The sequence below is a fragment of the Sebastes fasciatus genome, chromosome 8, assembly GCF_043250625.1.
Source record: "Sebastes fasciatus isolate fSebFas1 chromosome 8, fSebFas1.pri, whole genome shotgun sequence".
Lineage (NCBI taxonomy): Eukaryota > Metazoa > Chordata > Actinopteri > Perciformes > Sebastidae > Sebastes > Sebastes fasciatus.
Window position 1 is genome coordinate 27,070,697 of NC_133802.1, and position 15,172 is coordinate 27,085,868.

The 15,172-nt window shown below is 42.1% G+C and overlaps 2 protein-coding genes across 2 annotated transcripts; one reads left to right on the forward strand and one right to left on the reverse strand.

Moving 5' to 3' along the window:
• Positions 1-267: 267 nt before the first annotated feature.
• On the reverse strand, positions 268-4,432 carry fsbp (fibrinogen silencer binding protein). Its single transcript, XM_074644707.1, has 4 exons — positions 4,139-4,432; positions 2,449-2,504; positions 2,083-2,251; positions 268-1,469 (listed from the first exon to the last, which is right to left on the reverse strand). Exons 1-4 carry the CDS (start codon positions 4,341-4,343, stop codon positions 1,078-1,080), a joined length of 822 nt encoding a protein of 273 aa, XP_074500808.1. The 5' UTR covers positions 4,344-4,432; the 3' UTR covers positions 268-1,077.
• An 854-nt stretch (positions 4,433-5,286) lies between these two features.
• On the forward strand, positions 5,287-12,883 carry wdr6 (WD repeat domain 6). The gene is made up of 7 exons (XM_074644704.1): positions 5,287-5,421; positions 5,629-5,745; positions 6,512-6,676; positions 7,403-10,196; positions 10,471-10,548; positions 11,086-11,202; positions 11,495-12,883. The coding sequence occupies exons 2-7, from the start codon at positions 5,676-5,678 to the stop codon at positions 12,516-12,518; spliced, it is 4,248 nt and encodes a 1,415-aa protein (XP_074500805.1). The 5' UTR covers positions 5,287-5,421; positions 5,629-5,675; the 3' UTR covers positions 12,519-12,883.
• Positions 12,884-15,172: the final 2,289 nt, after the last annotated feature.

Consider the following 15,172-nt stretch of genomic DNA (forward strand, 5'->3'; position numbering starts at 1 on the left):
GCTTAGCTTAGCATAACAACAAGGAGCAGGGGGAAACAGCTAACCTGCCTCTGTCCAAAGTTAAAAAATATGCCTATTAGCTACAGCACATGCTGTAGACAGGCTGAATGGGGGCAAATCCCTGAAAATCGACATAGGCTGTTCTAGCAGCATAATAATGTATATGATCCACATACTGTACTTTTAGCCATGTAGTAGTTTCTCTACTCATTTATTCAGTCTCTTTCTTTGATTTGTCACCTGGCCGTAGTCAACTCAAACTTTGTGTCCAAATGCAAATTTATTTACAAAGCAAAGACTGTAAAGTTTAAGCACACATACTCATGTTAACATGCAGAAGAAGCTATGCAAGTAGAACCATTATAAAAGATTGTCCCATTTAGGAATGTCATTTCATTTCTACATCTGCAGTGATTAGATGTCAATACATTCATTAAAATGACGTCCTCCCTAGAATATGACCTTTACAGACTCTATGAACCTTCAACGTCAATGAATATCTCATTTCATTTTGAATACTGAAGACACACTGTGACAGATGACGGATAAAAACTAAACAGGATTGTTGTTTTTAATTCAGAGGCTTTTCTACAAGATGTGCATCAAGTATTCATGTTTCATAGCATTTCCGTGTACTTCTACAGGTCTATTAGTACCACATCTTGAATGAAGTGTTGTACTCAACTAGTTTAGTTTACTTTGAATATCTTTTGAGAAAGCTTACGTAGACGGAGGAGGCGGTGGTCTCGTACTTTGACCACATGGAATAATGTAACTGTTACTAGTCTTCAAAAGAGCTACCTTTGTACTTTTGAGTAATTTGCAACCAAAGTAATCTCTCTTGTGCGTTTAAGTATCAGTACTTCTGCTCAAGTAGTACTACTCAAAACTGCACCCTTCTTCAAAAGAAGCAAAGAAATCTTACTCATGTAGCAGAAAAAGTCATTTTCCATCTTTGTGTAAGAACAGCTGATTTCGAAGCAACTGAGAGTTCATTAAAATACAAAACAATGTATAAAAATAGGAAGAGTCCCATGGCATATAGACAGAAGAATACAAGAGCTAATTCAAAAAAGTTCATCCTGTCAGATCAGACGTTTTCTCCTCTTCGTCGCAGCTGCTGGAGGAAGATGGCGGCACGTCCTCGCCCATCTTCTTTAGCTTGGCTTTGTAGTACGCCTTCTTCATCCTGAAGGCCTTCTCCTTCTGCCGCGCCGCTCTCCTCTTCTCCCTCACCAGCTCCTGCTCCCACGCCAGCACCTTCATCCTGTTCTCCCACTCCAGGATCTTCATCTGCTGCTGCTGCTCCAGAGCGTCTGTCCTCTGCTGGTGCTCCAGAGCGTCTGTCCTCTGCTGGTGCTCCAGTCTCGACAGGTCCGCCGAGTCGTGCTGCTGAGCCGAGTGGCGGGTCGCCTCCTCCGCCTCGCTGACGGCCGGGTGCAGACGCTGGTTGATGAGCCGGGAGGTGCCTGCAAGGTCAGAGGTCAGTGAGGTGAACCCTGAGTGCATTGGTCCAATATCTATTTATAAATGCATTTATCTGTTTGAAAAAATTCACCACTGGTATCACATGAGGTGTTTAAACCACAGGAACTTTCATAGGAGTTCCTGTACGATAGTTTGAGGTGTGAAAAAAGGTCCCTGCTCCGTGCATAGTATTTACAGTGGTTCAGAGACTTTTGAGGAGGGAGTCTGCAGGGCTAACAGTCGCCGACTGGTCAAACACCAATCTCATTGGCTATCGGTCTGAGAACAAATAAGCCTCTGGGGGCAAGTAGCTATATTTCTGGGGTTCTGGTGTAGCGGATATCCGGCCAAGACTTCCGTTTTCTGTGCACTGCTCATTGTTTACAGTCCGATTAGCAACTTGAGACGCAAGACTGGTGTAACCTAAAGAATGATCCCGTTAAGCTAAAGGTCATTCAGTGTGTTTATGTGACAGTTTCTAAATTAAGAGTGATGTCTTAATCAGGTTACTACTGGAATATCACATGTAAACATATTCATTCAAAGCTCACTGAACAAGTGACTCTATAGGCATCAAATACTGTGGCAGCTTGCAGATCTTTATCTGTGGGGTACCTGGTACTGTGAAGTAGGCAGCAGGAAACGTCACATCCTGTAGCTCTGCATTGTGGGAGGTGGAGTTTGTAGTGGGGCTGTGGTGCAGATTGGACCAGTCGCTCCCTGGTACTCTGTCCAAGGCATCACGCTGGACGCAGATGGCCACTTGTTCCTTGTTGTCCTCAGTCTAAGACAGAAAGAACAAAGTATGTTTGAAGTGAAACATTTGTCATTTCTAGCACGAATGTTGGTTTACGTATTGTAGTTGTTCGTTGACATGAGCTGCTCCAGTTTTATTTTTAACGTTGCTGTTTGGTTTAAATTCTGCTAATGGAAATTATTTCTAAAGTAAATTTAAACCAAAACTTTTTAATAAATATTTACCCGCTTCACGCTGCCATTTATCTGCCCAGCAGCATTTATCAGCATCACATTGCCTCCTAGTAAGAGAAAAGGACAGAGACAGACAGGGAGGGACTGCAGGTAAATGTGTTTCAGTAAAATAAGCAGATGGTGCCTCCCTCTGGTGAAGGCAGGTACAACATCACCTTTACATACTCACAGACAAACGAACATGTATTCAAAGCACCTGAAAGCATCATGACTGCAAATATTTTCTTTTAGTATGAATAGTACCAAGAGAAAATGATCAGTGTTCGCAACCCACTCAACAACTTTTTATTTAGAAAACTAAAAAAAAGAAGTGATGGCAGTCTTGAGATTTGAGTCTTGAGTCAACTCACTCAAATTTCATAGCTAAATGCAAATGGTCGAGATCTAAGAAAATGTGTTTTGTCATTTGGATGAACTAGCCGTTTAAACAGAGAAACAATTGAGCTTGATACTGAGTTCAGTTTCTCAGCACCATGTCATTAGAGACAATGAAACATAAAATACTAATAATCAGGTATTTAGGGTTAGGGTTTGCCCCAAATTGGGAGTTGAACCTATTACATACTGTATAGGATTTTAATGGGTTTGTATAATCAAAGGGGTTTTAAGGGGGTAAAATTTACCAAATTGTGTACCTAAAAAAAATACCTCAATGGTTCAATAGGGTACAAATCAAAGTAAATACTGCACCAGATTTGATGTTATAGGGCTGCAAGGATTATTTTCATTGAAGATTATTCTGTTGATCATTTTCTCGATTAATCGGTTAGTTGTCTGGTCTATAAAATGGTGACAAATGGCGATCAGTGTTTCTCAAAGCCCACGATGACGTCCTCAAATGTCTTGTTTTGTCCACAACTCAAAGATATTCAGTTTACCGTCATAGAGGAGTAAAGAAACCAGAAAATATTCACATTTAAAGTAGCTGGAATCAGAGAATTTTTACTTTTTTTTTCTTCTTAAAATTACTCAAACCAATTATCAACCAATTATCGGCAATCAATTTAATAGTTGACAATTAATCGATTAATCGTTACAGCCCTATTTGGTGTTAATTGATACATTATTTTTTTCCACAATAGTGGGCTATTAATAGGTTTACCCAAATCAATTGAACTAATTAAAAATACCTTAATTTCACCACAAATACTATTAATACTACTATTATTATTACATCATAGTGAAAACAGTGCTATAGGCTTTAGGTTTCATCAAGACTGCTGATGAACCTGTGTTTTGCTCAAGGACACTTCAGCAGGCTGCAGATGTTCAACCACAGCTGTTCTTCAACTCCACTGAAGAGAAGTGATGATTTATGAGGAAGTTTATAAAAAAACATACAAGATTATGACAAATTTACAACACCTGAAACTAAATATATATATATATATATATATATATCTGTCATATATATGCATGAAAATAGTCCAAGTCCAGCTGTGTTTGATGACCTTGTATACAGATGTTTCAACACTCACACGTCCAAATGTTGTTGCAGCCAAACACACACACACACACACCACTAACAACACCACTGCAACACCTCAACCCACAGTTAAACCAGCAGAACAACCAGTGAAGGTCGGTTGGTTGGGATCACACACATTCATACATATTAATAATGCATATCGTCTCTGTGCATGCTGTTGAGACAGTGTTATATGCTGGAAGCTGCAGCTACCTTCCACTAGCTTGCGGACTGCTGCTTTGTGACCAGCTCCTCCTGCATGGCTGGTGAGAGCAGCCTCGCCCATGGTCTGAAGTTTGATGGATTTACAACAGGCTTTACATCTGGCGAAGTGAATGTCCTGCACTTCCTTAACCAGCCACTCCTTGTAAATCCCCTTCGAGAGCCAGGAGTCCTGGAACTTACATTTCCCAGGCATAGTTAGAGGTTAAAGTCAGCTGGACGAGCTACAGTACCCAAAACAGCTAGGTACGTCTTCCACTGCCTCCTGATGCGTTCAAGGGTTACTCGGAATATCCACGCAAAGTCTGTATCACCGACTTGAAATCACTACATGTATTGTTGACATAAAGATAGCCTAAGTCACAGCCTGAGAAACAACCACAACAACACATAATAGATGTAACTCACACTCTGCCTTTTATTTTATTTTTTATTTTTTTTACATTTATCCTTTGATATTGCAATATATTGTTATTAATTGTTTTTTATTTGTTTATTTGTTTTATTGACACAACAAACATTAATTACTTCTTTACTGTTTTCTTCCATTTACATGCATGTTCTTTTTAAATATCTATATATTGTAATTTGCTTAATAAATTGTATACATGTATATATATGTTTTTGTTTTTATTTTGTTCTTTTTTTTATTTGTATTTATTATTGAATTGACGCTTTGGCAATATTGTTCACCTGACAGTCATGCCACTAAAGCAAATTGAATTTAATTGAATTTAATTGAATTGAATTGATAGCTAATATATGTAAAGCAGCAATGGTACATTGAGCTACTTTATATGATATCCCAATGACTCTCTGAAACGATTGAAAGTATTAGAAAGAAGGTGCAGACAGCACAATTGTATCTACTGGTGTAGTGAAGCAAAGTATTTATTTGTCTAAATAAGTCTAATAAAAAAAGTTCAAGAAATTGAGCAAGAAACATAGAATAAATTGCCCTATCACTTGTTTTTAAATATCAATACCTGACTGATTATAAAACTACCTAGTTTTCCAAAACGTCCCTAAAGGCAGCACAACTCAACTGCAGCTGGTCACGTGTGTCACTTTCTCCAATAGAAACACGGCTAAGCTTTTTCTAACCAATCAGTGTCCAGGAGGTCAGCAGAGTAATCTGATTGGTTTAGACGCGGTGCGGAAGTCAGAACAGAAACACATGGGGTACTAGACCAGACAGCTGCAGACTGTAGAGGCTAATAAAGATGTTTTAATGCAGATTTGAAACACATTTATGTTGCGTTTGAGGCTTTTTTGTAAGTAAATCATATAGCGGCGTTGGTGTTGACATAGAAAAGTTACTTTTTTTCATTCATATTCACCAAATAACATGAAAAAGTGCTCTTTCTAATAGCTTGTTTTGCTAACTGGAAAGCTAATGCTGACTAGTCTCATAGACTTTTTTGTTTTAACATTTTAATGCATGTGTTTTAAAGCATGTGTTGTCACTTTATATCTTCCAGGCACCATCGCTAATGTGTCTTCAGTGAGAGTTATTAATCATTAAGAGATGGAGACAGCAGCTCTTGTAACTCCAGTCACAGCTCTGGAGTTCCTTCAGGATGCTTTTCTACTGACAGGTAGGACAGCAGCACTGTGGGGAGTCAATATAGAAGTGATATTTCTAGTGTGATGCACAAATAAGGAAATGTAATTCACAGATTTTCCAGACTATATGCATTATTATGATTATTATTATGCAATATTGTACAAGTGTTACTACAAATGCATGGGTAGAACAGGTTTAAATGTGGTGATAGGTTTTAAGTTTTATGATGAGGAGTGTGTCACTCTCCATGCTTATTTTGAAAGAAGACTGGACACAGTGAAGTCTGTCTGTGAAATCTATTTTAATCAGGCATTTAAAAGGGCAACTTGTTTTCCCATATGCATTAGGCTACATCCCAATTTGTGAATCCAGTTATTTATTTCTCTTTTTAAACTGCATTTTCAAATAGAAATTAAAATTCCATTATCTATTTATTAATTCATGAATGTATTTTTAAATTGAGTACTTATTGACTAGTTTTATTGTGTTTTTGTAAATCCTTTTTTAATTAGAATAATTTATTCATGGATTCAATTTAATTTGTAAATTCTATTCATAATTCATCTTTTTATTGCCCATTAAAATGTCAACTAATGAAACACTTTTATTAATATCAGTTTTTATTGTACAATTAATAAATGAATTTGTAAACACATTTATGAATGCCTGTTTTTATTGTACAGTTAATTATTAATTTATTAAATGCTCTATAACTATTTACGTGACTCTTGTGGTCCTTCATAGTGAAGTATCACACAACACGCGTAACAAAGTCCTCTGTTACCCGTTCCTGACAGGTGAGGGTCCAGTCCTGACGGTGTACAGTCTCCAACCTCGCCCTAAAGCCTCTACCTCACTGAGCGTGCTCCAACAGTACAGAATCCACGGGATAAGGCCGAGAAGTCGGACGGCTGTCCCAGCACAGAGCTCTGCCACAGGAACATATGGGGGGAAGAAAGATGGTTAGCCCAAGCAAATATTTGTTTTCACTGTTCTCTTTGTTACTTTTTTGTGTTGTGTTTCGGGAGGTCGTTTTATTTCTTCACTTGTGTCGGGATATATAAAAACGTGATTAGACGATTTGAGTGAAATCAGATGGACACATACGTTTTATTTTGGTGGTGATCTGCAGGAATTTCAGCATTAATGCTGATTCTAAATAGAGCTGCAACAATTAATTGATGAGTTGTCAACTGTTAAATTAATCGCCAACTATTTTGATAATTGATTATTAGTTTTGAGTTTTTTTATTTTTAAGGGGGAAAAAAAGTCTAAATTCTCTGATTCCAGCTTCTTAAATGTGAATATTTTCTGGTTTCTTTACTCCTCTATGACAGTAAACTAAATATCTTTGAGTTGTGGACATTTTTGAGGACGTCATCTTGGGCTTTGGGAAACACTGATCGACATTTTTCACCATTTTTTGACATTTTATAGACCAAACAACTAATCGATTAATCGAGAAAATAATTGACAGATTCATTAAAAATTAATTAATTAATTAAATTCTAAAAAATATTATCTTCGCTTGTGGTGGCTAGTTGAATAACTGTCCTTTGTTTGTTTTTTAGTTTACACTCACTGACAGCCCTCTAGTTATTTTTTTACAGATGTTGTTTTTTCACTCTTTTTCACTTGTATTCATTCTCAAAAACTCACAAAACCACCTCTTATCTGTCAATCCCCAGAGCTGAGCTCCACCTCGAAGCCCAAGTTCTATGACCTAGCAGTGTTCGGAGGTAAGGCTGTGAGGCTGCTGAGGCTCCATGCGGATCTTCAGGATGAGGAGCATCTGCGCTTGGAGATTCTGGGTCCCCTCATGGAGTTACAGGACTGGGCCCTGGATGTCCGCTGGCTCTCTGGAGACAAACAATCACTGCTCTGTGTGGCTGTAGCCCACAATAGTGCTCTACTTCTGGACATCACTACAGGAAATGCCCTGGTTCAGCGCTCCTGTCTGGAGGGGTGTCTGCTGTACTCTGCCCTCCTTCTGGTGCATGAATCCTGGGCAGATACTATCTTAGTAGGAGGGACTGTTTTCAACCAGCTGGTTCTCTGGAAGCCTGGAGGAGGAGGAGACAAAAGTAGTGATTCTGAGCACAAAGCTCCAGTTGAGAGGCGTCTGCTGGGCCACAGCGGGGTCATCTTCAGCATCTTTTACCTCCAGGAGAACGGATGGCTGGCTTCAGCCTCTGATGACCGCAGTGTAAGGGTTTGGGGTGTTGGTGCGTTAGGGGGTCCTGGGGGGAAATGTGGGGACTTGAACCCGGCTTGTTTAAGGGTCCTCTATGGACACCAGGCTCGGGTATTCTCGGTGCGTCTCTCCCCAGGGAAAGTGTTCAGCGCTGGTGAAGACGGGGCCTGTCTAGTCTGGGACTGGGCCGGAGGTGGCAAGGTGGTTCGGACGTTGAAGGGACACCGAGCAGGGGGGGTTCGTGCACTCGCAGTCAGCGAGGTAACGGGAGATGAAGAGAGATGGGTGGCTACAGGGGGGGCAGATGGAGGGGTGAGGTTGTGGAGGGTGGAAGGGAGTGAGGAAGGGAAGGAGGGAATGGAGGAAGCGGCGACAGAGAAGCTAACTGACCTAAAATTTCCTGGTCAAGGCTCACCTAAAGTGGTTTGTATAGCAGGGGAAAATGCGAGTTGGAATGAGAGTAAGTTTGTGGTTTGCACTGACCAAGGAATAGTTTACCAGTACAGCGATGGGCAGTGGGAGATGGTATGGCAAGGGACTCCTGAGTTTCAATCTTATTGTGTGATGGAAACAATAGCTGTCAGTGTGAAAGACTCAACCGCAAAAGTGAATCTGTGTGCTGTGGGAAACCTCAATGGGTCCATACAGGTCTTCCCCATCTCTCATCCTCAGTGTGGGATTCTTCTCACAGCTGGATCAGGGAAGATCCATAGTCTTATTTGGCAAGAGGCAAAAGAAAGCATGTATTTGCTGGCATCAGGCGCTGAGGGACTTGTCCATCGATGGTGTATAGACGTAGAATCGGATGAAAACTCTTCCTTGTCTCTTAATGTAAATCCCCGTCTTCCTTTCCTCCTCCCCCCCTGCGCCAAACGCTGGTTGACAGCCGCACTGCGCCTCCACTCCACATCACGGGGGTTGCTGTGGGTCTGTGGGGACAGGAGAGGGTCCCTGCTTTTGTTTCAGGAAGGAGGAAAGAAGGAGCAAAAGATGGGAGATGACAAAAGGATGGACACTGATAATGAAGGGGTTGAGAGAAATTGTAGCGGTGGAGACGGAAAAAGTGAAATGATGGAGGAGAGAGAAAGAAAAGAAGTGGGTGACCTAACGCTGCACCCGTTGAGCTGCCTGTTCGGGGTGCATGGAAAACAGGGTGTAACTTCAGTGTATGAATACCAGGGGCTGCTTTACAGCACTGGCAGGGACGGCTGTGTGAGGGTCTTCAGAGTGAATCCAACACCACCAGAAAACCCTCAAGAAAAGAGTTTTGAGAATCAGGGAGGGCTTCAGCTGGAGGTTCTCAGAGTCCAGCGAGCCTGCAAGGGAATGGAGTGGCTGGAGAGGGTTTTGATTCTTGAACCTGACATTCCTACGGAGGAGGACGAGGAGGACGAGGAAGAGCTCGGAGAGGAATGTGAGAACCACTACAAGACAAAGAAACAAGATTTGACAGAAAAGCTGGATGTTAAAGAGGAGGGGAGCTTTAGAGGAGAGGAAGAAGAAAAGACCGAGAACAAGGGAAGAGAAGCCAGGTTCGCCATCATTGGCTTTCATGCTGTCCACTTTGTGGTTTGGGACCCGGTGAGGCAGGAGAGGCTGTTAGCGGTGCCTTGTGGTGGGGGGCATCGCTCTTGGAGTCTCTGGCCGTCAAACAAAGGGATTTGGTCCGGAAATGGAGCTCTGGTCTTCATCAAGCAGGGGGCCGTCCTGGCCTCACAACCCCCTGGAGAGGCACCGAGCTGGGGTGGGAAGAGTGGAGGATGGGGCCTGAGAGAGGGCGTCCATGGGAGGGGGATCGGGTGTGTGTGCAGGCTGGGGGCGATAAGGGGGACTGGGAATGAGATTCAAACAAACAGTACTGGAGATTTGAGCGAAACTGAGGGAAAGGATGAACTCAAAGATGAAGTAAAGGAGGTGGAGAGAGAGGGAGGGCATTGGGAGATAGTGGTGACGGGAGGAGAGGACACTAGCTTAACCGTCCTGGCGGTGCATCCCGACTCTGGCAGCATCAAAGTACTCTCAGTTATCACCGACCACATCTCGAGTGTTCGGACAGTGACAGCGGTGACACGTTCAGAGGGAGGGATTCAAAACCAGTCTCTCTCTGCCCTGCTTGTGTCCGCTGGCGGGCGAGCTCAGATGCAGTGTTACCGGCTGTTGATCGGCTGGGACCAGCAGAGACTAGTCCCCTCCTGCCAGGTGATCCAGGTGGCCAGTCACCGATTGGACGACCAGTGGGAGAGGAGGCGGAACCGACACAAGACGGTGAAAATGGACCCAGAAACGAGGCAAGTTGATGGTTGTTTTCTGTACACATGTAAAGTGAATTTCATCCATGAAGAGAAGGACTTTTCCTTTATGACTATTTAATGTCTAGGTACTGCTTTTTCCTCTCCTTTCTTTCTTTCGTCTTTATTCAGTTCTTCATTAAGGAAAAGTATACATTCTCAAAAATGTTTTTGAAGTATATGTAATCGAATTTTACAAGAAAAATGTGCAATTCGTGAGTGCTGAAGAAAACCAGCTACTGTATTTCATTTGAAGTTGAATGTGTGTTTTCAGGTACATGTCTGTAGTGGTGGTGGATGAGAAGACAGACTGCGGTCTCCTGGCTCTGGCCTGCAGCGACGGAGCTCTCAGGTTGGTGTCCATCACAGAAAGATTTAAAGTTTTCGACACATGTGAAACCTCTAGTGTTACAGTATAAAATCAGAATGTCTTCCAGCTGTTTTAATGCTCTCAAATGAGTAATTTCTTCAGTAAAGTAAGTGGTAGCGATGAGGATTGTAACTGATTGTGAGAGAAAATGTGGTGAAATTGATAATCTATTAATCGTGAAAGTAATTTTTCATGCAAAAATGTTGAAAAATGCTGTTTTCAGCCTCTCAAATATGGAGATTACCTGCTTTTCTCTGTTTTCTATCATATTAAAGTGAAAATCTTTGAGTTTTGGACAAAACAAGACTTTTAAAGACATCCCAAACAGAGTTTTTTTACATTCTATAGACCAACCGATTAATCAAATAATCTGTAGATTAATCAATATTCAAAATAATCATTAGTTGCAGCCCTATCTTGGCGTGTCACTTACTTTCATTTATAATACACTATTTGATAATGCTGCCCTCGCTCTCTCCTTTTTCCTTTCTTCTCCCCTCCATTACTCTTCTTTTCCAGATTGTTCTCAGTCAGTGAAGTTAAACATCAGATTGACTTGTTGTGGGAGTCGTTTTACCACCAGCGCTGTGTGCTCAGTGTTGCTGCCTGCAGTCTGGAGGATGGAAAAGGCAACAGGTGAGCCTATGTTTGTTTAGGTTTTTCTTTTTTTATTTCCTGAACCTGAATTGGGTTAATGTTGGCACCTTTATTACGGGTTATATGTAGTCTTGCTTTGTAGGAACCCGCTAGAACCAGACCACTTGTTGTTTTTTAATATATTTATTTTAAAGTACATCATTTTAGAAAATATTAGTGACGAGAAGATCAAATATACTGTAGGATACAATATTAAGAGCTCAATAAATCAGGTTAACTTTCAGTCTCTCATGTACATGTTTGTACTAACTAACTTCTCTCTCTCTCTCAGGTATAAGCTGCTGTTCAGTGCTGCAACGGACGGAAAAATTGCAGTGTGGGATTTGACTGATTCTTCTTCTTTATCAACCGGCGCTCCAACTCCACCAATCCCCTGCCTCGACATTCAAGCCCACCAGAGCGGCGTCAACTCATTGGCTGTTTGGGCAAAGGAACTGGGACAACCAGAGGGTGGTTGCCTGGTAACTGTTGCTAGCGGAGGGGATGATGGGCAGCTGACAGTGTCCACGATTAGGGTGCAGTACCCAGAGGACGGACAGATTGGGGGCAGCAGAGGGTTTTCTCACATTTCTGAGCCCCTGATTTCTCTACAAACTCAGCCCCAACCCACAAACCAGCTTCATCTTCATCTCCACTCTCAGTGCCACATCCCGCTGGCTCACGCTGCCCCTCTGACCGCCCTGAAGCTCCTGAGCCCTGGCCTCGTGGTCTCCACCTCTTCAGATCAGAGGGTTTGCCTGTGGAGGGTCGGCAGTACCGGCATCAGCCACATCGGGGCGCTGTGCTCCCATGTTGCTGATGCTGCAGGACTGGCAGTGTGGGAGGGGAAGATGATGGAGGAGGAGGAGGGAGATAAAAAGAGGAAAACAAGGTTTGAGTCTGAGATTTTGAGAGGGAGTCAGACAGGATTAAAAACGAGGTGTAAGACAGCAGCACAGTTCAACAAGGACAGGAAAACAGCTGACGAGGCCGAGGATGGAGAACCTGTTGAAGCCGCGAGTGAGACGGGTGACCCAGTTTGTCAAACCAGTGATGAGACAGGAGGTGAGACAGCTGGTGAATGTAGAAATCAAACAGAGACTGACAGCTTGGGTGACACAGAGAGCGAGGTAAACACTGACACAGGTTTCAAGGCTTCCCGTGAGAGCAAGAAAAAGAGAGAAAAGACGGGATGGGTGCTGGTCTGTGGCCAGGGCTTCCAGCTACTACGAGTCCCAAACACACAGATGTGGAGCGCAAGAAGAGAAAAGGTGGATCACAGAGTTAAAGTGTCTCTACGAGAAAAGTCAACATAAGTGGAGTCAAAAGATAGCAGCGGTCCAAACAATCACTTTCTCAATGGACACATTTTTTAAAATGATTTATGAACTACCTGTAAAATTCTTTCCTTCCAAATGATTTTACTCTTTAAATTACATTTTTAATAAAGTTAATTTATTCTCCAGCTTTTTCATTATTTATGGGATACATTGCAATTCTACTAAATTCTATTTGTGAAACAGACAACAGCAGGAACATCACCAACAAACCTGTGTGAAGAGATATAATACAGCTATCTTAAGGTTGTCTTAACTTCTCTGAAACTAAAGCCTGTCATTAATCTCTGCTGTAGCCTGAAAACGTGCGTCTGCAGTCTGCCTACATTTCTGCTTGTAACAAAGCACCAAAAGCATTTGGTGCTCATCAAGGAAAAATTAAAAATCGTCATGACTATTTCAAGAGAACATTAAACAGTCTCTGATGTGTTTGGGCCATCTGTGGCCTCCTTCAGGGAGAAACGCAACACCGCACAAAGATGGATGAAATGACTGCAGTTATTTTTAATACAGCATGTTGCATCTCAACCAGCCAGGAAATAAAGTTGTGTACTTGAACAGAGCCCTGGGACTCCATTGTCTCTAAGAACAAGGCCAAACCAAAGACTGTTTTTACCAAATGTCTCCAAAATCCAAAACAGATTTTTGGAGATTTATGGCTTAAATGTAGTTTATGGTTAAAACGTCACCCCATCCTGAGGTGCTCTCGACCGAGGCACTTATATTCAGATTGTTGTAGTGCAGGAGTGGCCAAACTTTTCTGATGATATTTTCAAATGTCTTGTTTTGTCCACAACTCAAAGATATTCAGTTTACTGTCATAGAGTAGTAAAGAAACCAGAAAATATTCACATTTAAGAAGCTGGAATCAGAGAATTTAGACTTTTTTTTTCTTTAAAAAATTACATTACATTATTAAAAAATTTAAAAAATACTCGAACCACTTCAATCAATTATCAAAATAGTTGGTGATTAATTTAATAGTTGACAACTAATCGATTAATCGTTGCAGCTCTAGTTTTGTGTATCCAGCCACGGTGTTACGAAATTTGTTTTGGGATCATTAAAGACTCAATTTTTATGCACAAGTAAGTCAAGAGTGTGAACATGGAGTGTGTGAAGGTGAGGGTTTGTATAACCGTGCCCACTCATACTGTGATTATGTTGTGTGTGTGTGTGTGTGTGTGTGTTATGAAATGATAATTTCGCCCTGTTGAAGCAGAATGTGTCATGATATGAAATGCTAATACCGCTTAAGTGGCAGGTTGACATGGGACTGTGTGCACAGTTATTTGCATATTTGTGTTTTGTGTGTGTGTGTCTGCTTGGTATGCAAATGCAGCTGTGTCAGATGAAGTGTGAGACGGCTAGCAGCATGTTCACCTGTTAAATGTCATGCAGTGTGTGTTGATTCACAATCACCTGCCTGGAATTTAAATGTAGATATCAGATGAAGTGTCCCTGACGTTGGCTAAGTGAAAATGCCCGCATACGCTTTTGTCAATATCTGTGTGTGTGTGGAGGGCACGGTGGGGGTCAAAGCCCATGAAGGGGCCGACTGCAGGTATCCATGAATATTTTAATATTTTAGCCTCGTCTCACGTTGCCTTTTGTCAAGCGGCCGTCGCACCACCTGCCACTCACAACGGAGAGAAAGAAGGAGGAAAGGAGAGGGAGACGGAAAGCTAATGTCACCCTGAAAATGAACAGTGAAGTGGGAGAAAGAGTGAGCAGATAGGGGATGAAAGCTCCCATGTTCATTACTCTCACCACCCTTTGTCTTTGCTCCATTAAGGGATGGAAAGAAAAGGAGAAGGAGGGAGAGAAAGCTAAAGTGTGTAACAACCACTATCACTTACAAAGGGGAGGAAAGGGGGAGAGTGAAAGCACCAGTGCTGACAGGGTAAAGGTGAGGGAGGTGAGGAGGGAGAAATGGGGGGGGGAGACAGAAATGGAGAAGACAGCCAATGCACCGAGCATCACTGCTGATGTTTGTTGGGTCACAGAAGAGAAAGTTTGGGCGAGCAGAGAGGAAGCAGAGAAATGAAGGAGAGGACTGATTGATTGAGTGTAAGATGAGACAGAGAGGAAGACGCTCTCCAAGACCAGGATGCATGTGTCTTTTATGTTTTAAAGAGAAGACTGTGTTTTTAATTAGTCATCCTCAGTCTTCTAACAGCATGTGGAGAGACAGGAAGCGACTTATGGAAGCCAGCTTGAGAAACCATCAGCGTCTGTAGTGAATGATGAAGGGCTGGTAGGGTAATTGCCCCTGCATGCTTTTTTGAGTGTGTATCTGTGAGTTATGCTTTGCTTGACCCGGGAGAACGAGGAGTAAGAGCTCTGCAGTCAGAGTGCACAAGGAGGGACAATTTGCATCCATCGAAGAGGTATATACTCTCTCTCTCACAGCTTTCCATCGCTGCTTCTGACAAATGTGCCATTTGCTGTATTTGTTTCCTGTCTTTTAACTTAACCCTCATCTGCAGCCCTGGATTATAGCTTTTATTAACAAGAAGATGCCCTTCATTTTAGATCATATTTCTTATCTTTCACTCTTTATCCGCACGTTTGGTGCAAAGATGGAGCACTGACCTTTCCTCATTCTCCATGTCAAACTGTCACTCACACTC